The sequence below is a fragment of the Heliangelus exortis genome, chromosome 28, assembly GCF_036169615.1.
Source record: "Heliangelus exortis chromosome 28, bHelExo1.hap1, whole genome shotgun sequence".
Lineage (NCBI taxonomy): Eukaryota > Metazoa > Chordata > Aves > Apodiformes > Trochilidae > Heliangelus > Heliangelus exortis.
The window spans coordinates 2,020,041-2,036,613 of NC_092449.1; the positions used below are offsets into that span (position 1 = coordinate 2,020,041).

General features: G+C 42.9%; 1 protein-coding gene across 8 annotated transcripts in view; it reads left to right on the forward strand.

Annotated features, from left to right (window-relative positions):
- Nucleotides 1–16,573, forward strand: part of LOC139788116 (heterogeneous nuclear ribonucleoprotein M-like) — a 28,252-nt gene that overhangs the window by 690 nt on the left and 10,989 nt on the right. For 2 of the 8 annotated variants that reach the window (XM_071727716.1, XM_071727718.1), the window contains exons 3-6: nt 3,229–3,426; nt 3,823–3,974; nt 5,496–5,547; nt 5,862–5,922. In XM_071727716.1, coding sequence (XP_071583817.1) covers nt 3,229–3,426; nt 3,823–3,974; nt 5,496–5,547; nt 5,862–5,922 — 463 coding nt within the window. Of the gene's footprint in view, nt 1–3,228; nt 3,427–3,822; nt 3,977–5,495; nt 5,548–5,861; nt 5,923–8,402; nt 8,505–9,061; nt 9,107–9,464; nt 9,540–9,970; nt 10,070–14,051; nt 14,834–15,195; nt 15,248–16,345; nt 16,565–16,573 lie in introns of those variants that run through there. The other 6 variants (XM_071727721.1, XM_071727715.1, XM_071727723.1 and 3 more) reach the window with 6 other exon arrangements.

The window sequence follows — 16,573 nt, forward strand, 5'->3', positions numbered from 1 at the left end:
CTTCCTGAACTGCCTCAGATTTATTTCCATTTTAATGGGTTTTAATGACCCAGTATGACATGCTCAACTTTACCACGAGTTAATGCTTAACCACTGGCAAGTTTAAAGTTTTATTCCAGTAGCTGGGAACCAGTAGCTCCATTGAAGGTTCAGTTAATGAAAAATAAAAAGGGACTGACTTCAAATGTTAGCACTGACTCTTGACTTTAGGGAGTGGGAGCTGTTGTCCTGGATAAGCAGGCTTTATCTTCTGTCTTGGAATCACAGACTCTCATCCAGTCCAAGCCCCTGCCAGGGCACAGGCCCCCAGAGCAGGTTGCACAGGATGGAGTCCAGAGACAGAGACTACAGCACCTCTCTGGGCAGCCTGTTCCAGTGCTCTGCCACCCTCAAAGTGAAGAAGTTTCTCCTCAAACTCTGTGCCTTCAAGTTTGTGCCAGTTACCTCTTGTCCTGTCGCTGGGCACCACTGAAAGAAACTGGCCCCACCCTTCTGACACCCACCCTTAAAGAATTTGTGAGCCTTGATAAGATCCCCTTTCAGTCTTCTCAGTCTAAAAAGACCCAAGTCCCTCAGCCTTCTCTTACAGGAGTCCTCTCATCCTCTTTGTAGCCCTTTGCTGTCCTCTCTCCAGCAGTTCCCTGCCCTTCTTGAACTGAGGAGCCCAGAACTGGATGAGTATAAGATGGAGAATGTGTGCAGAAGGTCTGCCCTCAGCAACCTGCTTCTCATAGTGGTCTGGGGAAGAAGAATGGGGACAGCAAGTGACAGCACTTCTCAGAGCTGGCAGGTTTTAGAAGTAGAGTAATGAATTCTGGAGGCAGCAGCCTGCTTCTGGGCACAAGCCATCTCCTGCCTCTCTTGACCTCTTGCTACCCTTTAAAGGAAGGAAGAGGTGAGATGGAAGCTTTAAAAAAACACCATAGTTGCTCCTGGAAGTTGTTCTCTAAGGAAACTTTGGAAGGAGGTGTGGAGAGTGGCCACAATCAACAAAAGGGAGACCCAAAACTAGGTCAGGTTTCCTGTTCATGAGCCACCACTGGTACTGAATATACAGCTGCTCTTTGGTACTGGTCCTTGAGAAGAGCTGGTTGTAATTTACCCAGCTTCTCATGAAACTGCTGTCATATTTATTTCTGCTTTTAGGACACAGAACAGAAATGATACTTGAAGAACTTTGACACTTGAATATACTTGAAATGGCTGAAGAACTTTGTCACCAGGATTAGGGACTACAGCAACACCAAGTGCTGCAGTCTGACTGTGTGGAATTAATTAAGTGATTGTGGGTGGCCCTGTGTGTCAGTTTTGCCAGCTCTCTGCTCCCTCCTCCTGTTGGCTGCCTCACTGATGAGGAGCACAAAAGCCTTTCAGTGACCTAAGAAAAATTTATAGCAGACTAGAGACAGCTTTTTGCCCAGTGCCAGGGTTTAACGCTGGCCTGGCAATTAAACCAAGTGACAGATGCTCTCTATTAATCTCTCTCTCCTCCCTGATAAAGAAAGGAGAGAGAATAAGGGAGAGAGACTTCCAGGTTGGAAACTAAACTACACAACTTTAATGAAACAGGAATGATAAATAGGAAAAATTACTAAATATATACAAATATACAGGCAAATGGATCCCACATTCCTCCCCCCTTACCCCCAGTAGCTCTCACGTCACCACCGAGGCTGCAGGGCAGCCCTGGGAAAGTCCAGGCTGGACTCCTGGAGTTGGCAGCAGTTGGGAACTGGAGGCAGAACACACAGATATGGGCTGGGATGGATCAGGAGCACAGGCAGAGGAAGGGATGGAATCCTCCCAGGATGCTGGGTGAAGGAAGGGAGGCAGGAAGGGCAGGAAGGGCAGGCAGCTGGAAGCAGGAAATCTGGCTTGGCCCTTGTGATCCCTCAAATTTATCCTGAGGATGAGGTGTATGGGATGGAATCCTCTGTTTGGTCAATTCTGCCATGTATCTTGTCCGTTCCTCCCCAAAGGAGGCTGCAGGTGGGACCTCTTTATCCCTTCTGGAAGGTAAAATGTTTTCCTCAGAGCTGAGCAGTGTCCTTGGCTCTGCACACCAGGCTCCAGCAGTAACTGTAAACATCAAGTGTTACCAGTCCTAGAAACACACACTGAGAAACTTGCTGTTAATTTCAGCAAGTGCAACTACTTAGAAGAGACTGAGCTGAAAGCAAAAGTACAGGACAGAAAATCACCTTTATCCTGGCCCAAACCAGGACACCCAGTGAGACTTTAGGTTGTATGGCAGCTGCTCTTTGATTTCTGTTGGAGCTAATTGGTTTTAAAGTAGTACCTTATTTTGACAGCAAAAAAAAGGGGAATTTAAACTGAGAAGTGACTTGTATTCACTTTAATGTGCTCTCCACCTCAGACTGCTCTGATTTTCTGTAGCTGAAATAACAATGGGGAAGCTATCCTTTCTCCTGTTTTCAATGTGCTACTGCTTAGTCTTCAAATTCAGATCAAGATTCAAATTAACTCAAACAGCTTTTGTTTCTAAAGCATCTCTATTTCTGACCTATTGATTCCATTTGACATTTCTTCAGCAGTCTTGCAGTGCTGGAGCATTTTGCTCACTGGGTCCAGTGTGACATTTCAAATCTTAATTAAGTTCACCTTGTATTGTGAAGGTGCTTACGTTCACTTTCAGTATGAAGTGACAAGAATTAATCTCATTTTCTCCCTTGAATTCTTCATCCAGTGCTTTGTGTTCTCCAGCATGTCCTGAAATTGTGACATTAGATAGTAATGGGAATGCATTAAAAGGTTCTTTTTGGTGTTAGCCTGTGGGGTGGGTAAAAAAGACTATAGCTCAATCCAGTCTTCTTGAAATTTTACACACTGTATCTTGTCTTCTAAAGAAGTCCAAGGAAAATGAGTTAGTTGCATTGTTTTGAAGGTGTCAAAAGTTGACATCTGTCTTCCCAGTCCTCTCCAATGCCATTTTGGGTTTAGCAGTCTTCAGAACAGATGAAACTGAGGTTTTTTGTTGGTATTGAATCAACACTTCAACTGGGGAAGATGCATGAGTAGGAATAAACTGGTAACTTGAAGGGTGATTGGTTAAAAGAGAAAACTTAGTGGAGAGCAGTGGAGTTCACTGGAGATCTGGAGAGAGCAGACAGAGCAATCCCCCTGCTTCTGACTGTAGTCACCACTAAATCCCCAAGGATGCTGGGATCCAGAGGGAACAAACAGAGGGATTTTTTTCTGTTTTTGCAGGATCCTGATGGTGAGCACGCCAGGAGAGCAATGCAGAAGGTGATGGCAGTGGCTGGTGGAATGGGGATTGGTCCCGGCCCAGGTGGCCCTGGAATGATCAATATCCCACCCAATATACTCAACAATCCCAGCATCCCCAACGAGATCATCCATGCCTTGCAGGCAGGGAGGCTGGGGAGCACTGTCTTCGTTGCAAATGTGAGTGCTGTGGAATTCCTGACCAAAATCTCTTGGGTCTTAAATGAGCTGAATGAAAAGTCTGGGATTTTCATCTCTGTACCAGTAAAACCGAGTAGGAACTTATTCTGTGGTGAATTTTCATGTTTCTTTGTGCTCATAAAGTATTACCATGTTTGTTAATGTCTTTTTTTTAAGAAAGCCAAAGAAGTTGCAGTAAGTTTGTAGCATTCTTGATGCCATTTCAGTTTTTTTCCTGTGTGAGGACTCATTTCTTAAGATTTCCAGTACCATGGAAAGGAACCAAAAAACAGTGACGCTGGGTTGCGGTGGCTTTGGTTGGGTTTCTGTGTGGTTTGTTTTTTTTTTTTTTTTGGGGTGGAAAACCTCATGTTTCCAATATCCCTTGTCTTCCAGTTGGATTACAAGGTTGGTTGGAAGAAACTGAAAGAAGTCTTCAGCATGGCTGGTGTTGTGGTTCGGGCAGACATCCTGGAAGATAAAGACGGCAAAAGTCGCGGGATCGGCACCGTCACTTTTGAGCAAGCAATAGAGGCTGTTCAGGCCATCTGTATCCTTGGAAAGGCCCCCTGGGGAATAGGAGGGAAATAAGAGTAAACCAAGCAGGATGGAAAGAGAAATTGTGGCATTAGCAGGGAAGGTTATTGCCCTGTCAAAGAAAGTCAAGTCATTGCAGTGGGTGGAAAATGGAAGGAATAGTGGAAAGTGGAGTGGTAGTGGAGCAAGGGTTGGACTTGATGATCTCTGGGGTCCCTTCCAACCCAGCCAATTCTATGATTCTATGAAAAGAGAGAAAAAACCTGAGCCCATCTTGAAGGATGTCCTGTTTGCTCAGGATCATGAACAAAGTGGATTCTTTCCCACATGTTTCTAGCCCAAATAGTAAATTCTTCTTTCCAGGCTGTAGGAAGTGTTAAAATGCAATTTCTGAGAAAAGATTTGTCTTCAGTGTGATGGAGGTGAAGGAATGATGCAGTAAATCCATCTGCAGTGGCAGAAGGTTTGACCTGGTGCATTTTCTGTCCTCACACTGCACAGGTGATGGTTTTCTCCACAGCAATCTACAGAAACCACATAACAGCAAAGTCCAGACACTGAAAAGGAAAATGGAAATGGAAAGGAGGAAAATACTTCCTTCTTCTCCCCAGAAAAATGTTCTCTGAATGTTACTTCCATTCTGCATGTGCACTTAAGTAAAGCCTTATCAGAAGCAAGACTGAAACAACTCACATACAATATACTTAAAGTGTCACTGGCTGTTGATTTGGAAAGGTTGAGAACCTTTGCATTTATTCTCCTGGTTTAAATGGCTCAAAATTACTGGTGAAACATTTAAATGCCTCGGCTGGTTTGGAGTCACACTTTGAGTGATCTTTTAATTATCTTAATTTGAACCAGAAGAGTATCTTTCACTCATTTTTAATTTTTAAGCAGCCATTCTTTGACTGGGCAGTCGTTTGGATTTCAGAGCTTTTCAGTTTCAGTGAAGGCAGAAGCATTTTTGATCTTTCATAGAATCATAGAATCCTAGAATCCTAGGGGTTGGAAGGGACCTGGAAAGATCATCTAGTCCAACCCCCCCTGCCAGAGCAGGGCCCCCTAGAGTACATCCCCTAGGAACGTGTCCAGGGGGGTTTTGAATGTCTCCAGTGAAGGAGACTCCACAACCCCCCTGGGCAGCCTGTTCCAGGGCTCCGTCACCCTTACAGTAAAAAAATTTTTTCTGATATTCAACTTGAACCTCCTATGCTCCAATTTACACCCATTACCCCTTGTCCTATCACTGGTCACCACTGAGAAAAGCCTAACTCCATCTCCCTGACACTCACCCCTTACATATTTGAAAACATTGATGAGGTCACCCCTCAGTCTCCTTTTCTCCAAACTAAAGAGACCCAGCTCCCTCAGCCTTTCCTCATAAGGGAGATGTTCCACTCCCTTAATCATCTTTGAGTGACCTGGAGAGGTTTGAGCTTCTGTCTGGGGTTTTCTACTGGGTGTCAGGGAGCAGTTGGAGCTTTCAGAGTGTGTGGTTCTGGCACTTAAAGGATGATCCTTAGTGAGATGACAGCAATGTTTAATGGGCAGCTGCTGTTTGACAGACCCATGCATGTAAAAATGGTGAGTATGGGCACATCCTTACTGCTCTGGGACTTCTGATCTTGACTGAGGTGTGGTTTCATGGTTGGGTTGAGACCATATTGGGGGTTCTGGGGTCTTGGCAAGAAAATGAGAGACTTGCCTAATTCCTGGTGATATCAACTCATGCTGTCAGGGAAAACTGATATTTTGGACTGTTTTGCAGCAAGACAATACAGTGAAGATTCCTGTAGCTTTAAGTTTCTGCATTTTAATTAAAAACAACAACAAAACCCAAAACACAAACGACAGCTTTTTCCTTCCTTGCAAACTTCAATGTGTTGAATTGTGTTTAGGATGAACGAGCCTTTCCCAAAGGAGACTTCTTCCCTCCAGAGAGACCCCAGCAGCTTCCTCGTAAGTCTCCCCTGCATGACTGAACACTTTATTTTTTTATTTTGCCATTCAGCAGCTGAGGCCTCAGCCCAGCCCCAGTAAGACTCTGGTAAGCTGGGATCCAAATGACCTGAAAGAACAGCAAAGGGGGAAATAATAAAGAAGAGCTGCTCATTCTCATCTTTTTTTTTCCTTTTTTTTTTTTTTTTTTTTTTTTTTTTTTTCCTTTTTTTTTCTTTTTTTTTCTTTTTTTTTCTTTTTTCTTTTTTTTTCCTTTTTTTTTCTTTTTTTTCTTTTTTCTTTTTTTTCTTTTTTCTTTTTTTTCCTTTTTTCTTTTTTCCTTTTTTTCTTTTTTTTCTTTTTTCTTTTTTTTTCTTTTTTCTTTTTTTTCCTTTTTTCTTTTTTTTCCTTTTTTCTTTTTTCCTTTTTTTTTCTTTTTTTTCTTTTTTCTTTTTTTTCCTTTTTTCTTTTTCTTCTTTTTTCTTTTTTTCTTTTTTCTTTTTTTTCCTTTTTTTCTTCTTTTTTCTTTTTTTTCTTTTTTTTCTTTTTTTTTCTTTTTTTTTTTTTAATTTTTAAAAATTATTTTATTATTTTATTTTTTATTTATTTGTTTATTTATTTTTATTCCTTAATTTCTTTTATACTTCTTCCAGCTCATAGCTAGAAGCTTGTCTTAAAGCAACATCCCATTCACATTCTCAAGGCTTCTGGATCTTTTAATTACAATTCAAAGACCCTGATGCCTTGTAAAACTGCTGTTAATAATGGGTTTTAATGGAGACTTAATCAGTCTCTAGGGAAAAGTCTGCTCCTTTTACATGATGAAATTCTGGGCAGCTAAGATTTTTTTCCTTCAATTTAAAGGGGCTGGATTTGAGAATCTTCCAGGTCTTCAGGATTTTGTGGGGATCTTACCAATATATATAAATATTTGAAGGGAGGGTTCAAGAGGAGGGACCCAGGCTCTTCTCAGCAGTGCTCAGTGATAAGAGAGACCTCATCTGGATATCAGGAAACTTTCATGTGAGGGTCTCTGAGCACTGGAACAGGTTGCTCAGAGAGTCTGTGGAGTCTCTGTCCTTGGAGATACTCAAACTGTCTGGGTATGGTCCTGGGTGACCCTGAGGAGTCTCCATCCTTGGAGATACTCCAGAGCTGCTATGGGTATGATCCTGGGTGAGCAGCTCTGGGTTACCCTGTGGAATCTTTGTCCTTGGAAATACACCAAAGCTGTGTGGGGATGATCCTGCTTGAGGTGACCCTGTGTAGTCTCAGTCCTTGGGGATACTCAAACACTGTGTCAGTGGGGTTTGGGTTGGTCTTGTTTGAGCCAGTGGGCTTGGAGCAGCTGAGCTCCAGAGGTCCCTTTGAACCCCATTCCAGACTGTGGAATGTTACCCAGAGTATTGACCAGGAAGAGCCTGGGTCTGGAGGGAAGAGCTGGAGGTTGGAGAACAGGTTTGATTTGGTTGGGTACAGCAAAAATATAAACCTGAATACAGCCACTTGCTGTTTTCTTAGCCATGGGAACCAAACCTCTTGTGTGCTGCTAATGTGCACAATTTTAGTGCTCACCAATCAACCAACCCACCAACCCAACCCTTAATTTGTTCACTTTTCTGTGTATCTGTCCATTCTGTGTATTCAGCAGCAATATCACTCCTGGGTTATATTGCTGCCTTGACTTAATCAGTGATCTGTTCTCTCCTTCAAGTCATTGGGTTGCAATTTAATTCTCCTTGGCTAAAACCAACTCCTCCCACTGGGAGCTGGTTTCTTGGGGTGGGGAGGGGGTACCCTGTGTTGTTTTAAACCAAGATTCAATGTTTGTTATGCTGAATTGTAAAAGAGGGAGTCCTCCTGGGCAAAGAATGCCATAAAGCTGTTGTTTGATGCAAGCAGAGGACTCTCTCTTCTTGGTTCAACCATAAACATTGAAGTCTTTTTCTTCTTGCTTTGGACTGGGGAGTCCTTAATTCATCTGGGGACAGGAAGATGCAGAATTCTGCCTGGGAATGATTGGTTTTGTTTGCTCAAAGAGGCTGGCTGTGTGCTCTGAATTCCATAGGTGGCTGTCATAATGTTGAACCTTGCAGTTCAATTTTTACCTACAAGAGAAGAACCTTGGCAAAGGTGGAAATAAACCATTTGTCAATCTGAGGCAATATTGTGCAAAGGTTAGAAGATTTTTAATCTGAATTGCCCACTCTATTCTCCTTAGACTGAGGAGTTGCCCAAAATAAGCAGTGTTCTGGCCAGTTATTTTTCAGGAGTCAGCTTAAAATCGACCAAATGAGAAGAAAAAAAAGAAAAGTTTTCAGTGTATTTCAAGACACATCTGCTCTACATTTACTACACACTTAGATGCTTTAACTACACACCCCAAAGTGGGAATACAGCAAGCTTTTTGGAGAATGGAACTCAATTACTTAAGAATAAAACTTGCTGTTTTGTCAAAGTATGGAAAGAAGGCTTTTTTGATATCTGAATATTTTCTTCAGATGGTCTTGGTGGTATTGGCATGGGATTAGGGCCTGGAGATCTACCTATTGATGCAAATCATTTAAACAAAGGCATGGGAATGGGGAACATGGGACCTGGAGGTAAGAAGATTACTCCTATGCTTTTGTTTCATGAGAGCTTTAAGCTGTGTAGAAGGTACAAAGCTTTGTTTTGCCAACACAACAAGCTGAAGTCTAATGGGAGTGTTAAAGAGATTGATGGAAACTTAAATTTAACCAACTGCTCCATGTTTTTTTTTTCTTCACTGTGTTCAAAGCACAGCTCTCATTTTCTGACTCTTGAGCATGAGCAGCAGACACTGCAAAAAGAAATTAAATTTTGAAAACCATCTGTCACTCAACACTAGTGGGCTTGCAAATCTTTGCTTAGGATCTGCTAAAACAGCACAAGTTTTTCAAGAGCCACCTAAAAAGTAGCACACATTCAGCTTTCAGTTTTAAAAGACCTGTGGGGTTTTCCCCCTTCCTGCTTTTTTTTCTGGGGAGGAATGTTGCAACCTACTCAGAGTTACCACATCTAAGCTCTCCAGTCCAACCAGTAGACACGTTGTATGGTCTGTGTTTCTGTGGCCAGTCAGATGGCTGAACTGTTGTAAAATTGCATCTGCTATATAAAACTTTCTCTTTTTTATTTTGAGGAATGGGAATGGAAGGCATGGGCTTTGGAATGAATAAAATGGGAGGTAAGTTGTGGTTTTTGGCTTGGGCTTTCACAAAGTCATGTAAACTTAGCCATTTATGTCCAGCAGGCATTTTTGCTCTTTGAAAAATCAGTAATTATTCCTTTTTAAATATTAATTATACTGCTGGGGGTGTGTGGGGAAGGGTAAAGATGTCAGACAAAACATGACCAACATTTTGGTCATGCAACCTGTTAAAAACTGCCCTTGGTTTAGGAGATTAGGGACCAAATTCTGACCAAAATTTAGGCTGGGAATCTTGGTGCCTCTAAAATATTTTGTGCAAGAAGCTTCTGTGGGTTTGAAGTTAAGAAGTTGAAACAGATTGCTACAGAATCCCTGGAAAAATTCTTTTTTTCAGGAATGGAAGGTCCTTTTGGTGGCATGGAGAACATGGGTCGCTTCCCAGCTGGGATGAACATGGGCAGGATGAGTGGTAGGTGGTCTGGGTTTTGTACATCCAGCTTGTGTTCTCTGAAAGAATAACCCTGGAGAGACTCTCTGGACTGGTCATTTTCCTCTGCTGAGCTTTTCTTGAAAAAACTTTAAATCTGGGATAGTGTCCAGAAGTCCCTCGTTACCTCTGAGCTGCAGAAAACAAATCATTTGTTGAGGTTGTCTTGAAGGGTAATTTAGAGGATTCATTTAGAAAGGGCTAAGCTGTGCTGTCTGTTCACCAGAGCAAAGTGGCTGCCTCAGAGGGCTGTGTCTCATCTGAGTCCTGCTTTGTTTGTTTCTTTAGTCTTCTTGAGCCATGATAAAATGATCAGGACAACAGAAATAAAAACTTGCTGTTAAAGATGATGCCTCTCAGGAGTCATTTAGATATCCTGAAGAACTGAGCTGTGTCAAACTTCATCTTTTCAGAGATGGATCGTGCCATGGGTGGAGGATTTGACAGAGAATTTGGAAGAAATGAGATGCCAATGTCTCGTGGCTTTGGAGAGAACTTGGAGAGAGGAATAAGTAAGTACAGTGAGCTGAGTACTTTCATTCCCTGCTTTTCATACCTGAGCTGGACATAAAAGCCAGGCATGTTTCATTACACCAAACCAGACTTTTTAATATCTATTTACTGCAGTAGTTTGCCTCTGAAGTCCTGGCTGTAGCAGCTTTGAGATGGCAAAAGTTACTCTTCATGCTTTGTGGCATCTCTCTTGTCCATTCCTCCCCAGAGGAGGCTGCAGGTGGGACCTCTTTATCCCTTCTGGAAGGTAAAATGTTTTCCTCAGAGCTGAGCAGTGTCCTTGGCTCTGCACACCAGGCTCTGGCTGTAACTATAAACATCAAGTGTTACCAGTCCTAGAAACACACACTGAGAAACTTGCTGTTAATTTCAGCAAGTGCAACTACTTAGAAGAGACTGAGCTGAAAGCAAAAGTACAAGACAGAAAATCACCTTTATCCTGGCCCAAACCAGGACACATACCTGAGCTGGACATAAAAGCCAGGCATGTTTCATTGCACCAAAACAGATTTTTTTAATATCTATTTACTGCAGTAGTTTGTCCTGGCTGTAGCAGCTTTGAGATGGCAAGAGTTACTCATCATGCTTCCTGGAGAGTTTCAGAGCTTGAATGGTTTTAGTGTCTTCTGTGAGCATCTGCTCTGCTTGATAGAGCCAGTTCTGAGCTGGTTGTTGTTGCTGTGCTCTGTTAAATTGAGGTAATTTCAATTGAATTGGTAAAAAAGGTGAAATTCAGTGTTTCTGATACAGCTCAGGTGGCTTTGATAAACAGATCTTGTATGCAAGGAAAAGTTGATCTTTTCTATAAAAAAGTCATTTTAAAAAAAAGGAGACAAAAATGTCCTTAAAATTAATGCTGGAGTGAAAACACAGCCTTAAAAAAAACTTTCAAGCACTTAAAGCAGCAGCTCAGTTCTGGTAACTCACTGTGGTCATGGGCTTCATGAATAGCATAATAGAAAAAAAATAGTTGAGAGAGATGATACTTAAATAGTTAAGCAATATTATGCTTTAAAACTCTTATAAAAATTGTGGAAGGATGGAAAAGAAATATTTGTAAATTGTCAGCTTTGCTGGCAGTTGTTAATTTTTAAATACTGCTAGTAAATGCTGATTTTATTTTTTTTTTTTTTTTTTGTTCAAGGAAAACAAAAAGTTGATCTCTTTTTCTTTTTTTTTATAAAAAAGTAATTTTTAAAAAAGAAGACAAAAATGTCCTTACCTTAAAATTAATGCTGGAGAGAAAACACAGCCTTAAAAAAAAAACTTTCAAGCACTTAAAGCAGCAGTTCAGTTCTGGTAACTCACTGGTGGTGAGCTTCATGAATAGCAGAATAGAATAAAAATAGTTGAGGGAGATGATATTTAAATAGTTAAGCAGTGTTATGCTGTGAAACTCTTCTAAAAAAATTGTGGAAGGATGGAAAAGAAATATTTGTAAATTGTCAGCTTTGCTGGCAGTTGTTAATTTTTAAATACTGCTAGTAAATGCTGATTATTTTTTTTTTTTTTGTTCAGGGAAAACAAAAAGTTGATCTCTTTTTCTTTTTTTTATAAAAAAGTAATTTTTAAAAAAAGAAGACAAAAATGTCCTTACCTTAAAATTAATGCTGGAGAGAAAACACAGCCTTAAAAAAAAAACTTTCAAGCACTTAAAGCAGCAGTTCAGTTCTGGTAACTCACTGGTGGTGAGCTTCATGAATAGCAGAATAGAATAAAAATAGTTGAGGGAGATGATATTTAAATAGTTAAGCAGTGTTATGCTGTAAAACTCTTCTAAAAAATTGTGGAAGGATGGAAAAGAAATATTTGTAAATTGTCAGCTTTGCTGGCAGTTGTTAATTTTAAAATACTGCTAGTAAATGCTGATTTTTTTTTTTTTGTTCAGGGAAAACCAAGTGCTGCTCCTTCCTGCTGCCTGGGTACCACTGAGCTTCCTAGCAAGTTACCCAATGGCTCTGGGGAAAGATTGGACATTTTCAGTAATGGAGCACTTAAAACTGCCCAATTTCTGAAAAAAAAAAAACCAAACCACAAGACCCTGAACCCCAATATATCAAAAGTAGGCAGACCTCCCCCTCCTTCCAGAATTAATTCTTTTTGCTTCATGCCTGCACCACATCTGGTAACAAAGAGCTGGCTTTGCCTGCCCAGGATTTGCTGTTTTCTGGGACATTCCATAAAAATGCACCATGCTGCCAGCTTTCAGCTGGAGAAGTACAAAATGTTTATTGCTGTTGCTTCTTCGTTAAAAAAAAAAAGGTGGGAAAAAGGAAAAAAAAAGTCACATCATCCCAAACCATTCTGTGTTAAGGTGCTACTGAAGCTTGAAACCCTGAAGCAGATGGGTGCTGTTTGTAAATGTGGTTGCTTCAGTTTTCTTGAGCCTAGGATCACCTTAGGGTTACAGATCTTCTTTCTCTTCTTTAAATATCTGTAGATAACTTAAGTACAGATTAAACTTGATTTTTTTACAGTGCTAAACTTGACTTGATAGGCCAAGATTCTTTGTACAACAGCAAAAATTACCTAAACCAGAGGGGAGGAGCCTGTTCCTAAAGGAACTCAAAGCCAGGACAGCTCAGCCAAGGGAGTTCTGTCAAGCAGATCCATGATGGTTTGTGTTGAAAGGGACCTTAAAGCTCATCCATTTTATCACAGAGCTGGTTCTGCTGCTTGCCCAGCTCTCTAGAAACCTCCTGGACTGGACAGAGTCTGGTGGTGCTTCTGGGTCTGTTGTTCAGTCTTCAGTCCAGAAGGAGATTTGCTCTTCTGAAAGAGAAGGAGAATCAGTCCTAGTCTGTAACCACACAGAATTCCAGCCTGGTTTGGGTGGGAAGGGACCATAAAGCTCATCCAGTGCCACCCCTGCCATGGTCAGGGACACCTTTCCAGGGATGGGGCAGCCACAGCTTCTCTGGGCAACCTGGGGCTCAGCACCCTCACACCAAAGAATTTCTTCCTTAATGTCCAACATTTTTGTGTGTTTTTTTTACACATCCCTGCCTGGGGATGTGGAGGTCAAAGGCAGGAAGGTTCCTGCAGGCAATGTACCTGATGTTCTCAGGTGGCACAGGGTGGAAGTTAGCTGGTTTTATATAAAAATGGTGGGAAACGTCTTCCTTGGGGTGTTTCTGTGCTTATTTGTGGGGCCTTGCTGGAGGTGACAGCAGCTCCAAGCCTGAGCTGAACAATTCCCTGGAATTCCCATCCCTGCACTTCCAGGTTCAGTGGAGATGGACCCTGGAGCTGGCAGTTCTGGGGCCATGTTCATAGAACCATCGTTTGGTTTGGGTGTGGAGGGACCTTAAAGCTGATCCAGTCCCATCCTGTGCCATGTTCAGGGACACCTCCCCCAGCCCAGGGTGCTCCAAGCCCCATCCAACCTGGGCCCTTCAACCTTTCCAGGGATGGGGCAGCCACAGCTTCTCTGGGCAAGCTGTTTGGGTGTCTCCCCAGGATTTAGTTCACTACTTTTGCCACCTGATCTCCTAGGTTTGCATATGCCTTCAAAATTTTTTCTGGTTTGCTTATGCTTTTGTTTTTTGGAATGGTTTCTTGGTGTGTACACAAGTTAAGCTCCTTTAGCAACTTTTCTCCAGCCTAGTGTGGTCTGGTGAGGTGACTGCTCTCCCAAATTATGTGTTGTGTCATCACACCAGTGCTGGAGTGAAACTTTGCTTCATGTTCATACTCTGCAGCAAACCCCATGGTGTGAGAGCTCAGTCATGGCTGAGGCAGTGATGGAGCAGGGCAGAACAGAGCTTCCTTCTTCTAAACAGGAGCAGCTCTGTGCATTTGCACCATTCTGGCAGCTTAAGCCATTGGTTGGGTGTTTATTTTTCCTAAATAAACAGCACAGGGTTCCTTTTCTAAAGGATGATGAAAGGTTTTAAGCCTTTCACTGTAAAAAAACGCTTGGGTTATTTTTTTTTTTCTGTGCCTGTCTGATTACTGCTAATCTTGTGTGTTGTGTTCCAGGTGGTGGAAATTCCAACATTCCTGGGATTGAGAGGATGGCACCTGGCATTGATCGTATGGGCTCGGGAATAGACAGAATGCCTGCTGGGATGGGGCATGGGATGGAGAGAGCAGGGTCAGAGATAGACAGGATGGGTCTGGTGTTGGATCGCATGAGCTCCAACGTGGAGAGGATGGGGTCAGGAATTGACAGAATGGCCCCTCTGGGAATTGATCACATGGCTCCCAACATGGAGAGGATGGGCCCAGGTCTGGAAAGGATGGGCTCTGGAATAGATAGGATGGGCTCAGGCATGGGCTTTGGGATCGAGAGGATGGGCTCTGCCATCGACCGAGTCGGTGCCTCCATGGACAGGATGGGCTCAGGTGTGGATAGGATGGGGTCTGGCATGGAGAGAATGGGAATAGGCATGGAGAGGATGGTCCCTGCTGGCATGGGATCTGGAATGGGGCAGGTGATGGAGAGAATGCCTGCTGGTTTGGATCGTATGGGTGGTGCTCCCATGGAGAGGATAGGAATGGAGCGGATGGGAGCTGCTGGCATGGAGAGGATGGGCTTGGAACGCATTGGAGCCTCCAACATGGACAGGATGGGACCTCCCATGGGACAGGGCATGGGCACAGGCATAGAACGAATGGGACTGGCCATGGGAAGCAATTTTGAAAGGCCAATGGACATGGAACGTGGAAACTTTGCAGGCAATTTTGCAGGCTCCATGGGAGGAACTGGAGGACCTGCAGCTGGGGTGGCCAGAAAAGCCTGTCAGATATTTGTGAGAAATGTGAGTAGCTTTCTTCCTACCTCTCCTTCTCAAACCATTGAATTAATCATAGAATGTCAGGTTGGAGGAGACCTCAAGGATCATCTGGTCTAATCCTCCTCATATTACTCTTTGTATCTCAGACCCTGTTGAGCTGATTGGTACCAGCACCTTGGTCAGTTGGCTTCAGTCAGAATATCTTAACACTGCATGAGACCAGAGGTGGGGTTAGGTGGGACTTGGGGAGTTGAAGCCATTTCTTGAGCAGAAGAGTTGTCAGCATCTGGCAGTGGAGTTGCTGAACAGTGGAACCATGTTTTGAAGAGCTGGCAGGTCCAAGCTCTTGAGCAGATCCTCAGTAACAGCCTGTTCTCTTTTCACAGCTGCCTTTTGATTTTACGTGGAAAATGCTGAAAGATAAATTTAATGAATGTGGTAAGTTACTTGATCACTAGTTAGTTGCTCTGAGAACTGAGTATGAATGAAATGGGAACCCCTTGCTCTGGATGTCCCTGACACTGGGATCTTAACTAAAAAATTACCCAGACTTACTAGATCTTAAGTTGAAAAATTTAAGTGTTAAAATTTAAGTTAAATTAAAAATTAAAATTTAAGTTAAAAAATTTCAGTTAAATTGAGAAATTTAAGAGTTAAGTATTGAGAAATTGTTGACTGTCCCTGTAATACCAGCAAGACTTCAGTAGTGAAAGGAAATCAGTGCCTGCCCAGGGGATAACCTGGGTAACACCTGGGTTTATCTGTGGGTAAGTTCTTTGGAGCTTGAGAAAGGGAAATCCTGAGAAGCACCTGCAGGAATTCTTTGGGTCTAATTGAACATAGTTATCTGGGAAAACTGTCCTTAAAAAAACATTTTCAAAATGATGAATTTGGCTGTTGGAATGTCGAGGTGTTCAGCTCAGGGGTGGTGTGTTTCACAGCAGTGGTTGCCATGCCCAGACCTTTTTCTCCAAAATCTTGTGCTACCCATGAGACACCTCCCAGTATCTCCTGTCCCAGGGCAAACCCAACTCCCAGCCCCATCAGTGGCCATGTTGTGTTGACAAGTTACAGGGGGCTTGTTGGCCTGTGCTTTGCTCCATCCACCTCTTTCTGCTGCTGGAGAGGGAGAAGCAGCAGGTTGAATTCCTTCACTTCTTAAACCAAGAACACTTCTTTCAAGCAAGGAGAGTTCTCCTGCAGCTTCACCTCTCAGGGGAGTTTCTCAGGGTAGCCGGTAAATTAAATTAAAGCCACTTTTGAGGAGAAAAGTCTGGTTTGATGGAGCTGGGTGGTCTTGCAAGGTTCATAGAATAATTTAGGTTGGAAGGGACCTCAGTGTCATCTAGTCCAACCCTTTTCAGCAAGCAGGGACACCCTCACCCAGATCAGGTTGCTCAGGGCCTTGACAAACTCCACGTTTGACGAGGCCTCAACCGCCGTCGGTTTTTTTTCCCCCTCCCTTCCTGTCAAAGCCATTTTTCATCATCCCACCTAAACCTCCCCTTCACCACCAGCTTTTCCTTTCTTCCCCAGGGCACGTGCTGTACGCTGACATCAAGATGGAGAACGGGAAGTCCAAAGGCTGCGGGGTGGTTCGGTTTGAGTCCCCTGAGGTGGCAGAGCGCGCCTGCCGCATGATGAACGGGATCCAGCTGCGGGGCCGGGAGATCGATGTGCGGATTGACAGGAATGCCTAAACATTGCCTTTTTAACATTGCTGAGGAAACAGATTTATTTTTTTTTCTTGGGGGGAGGGGGGGG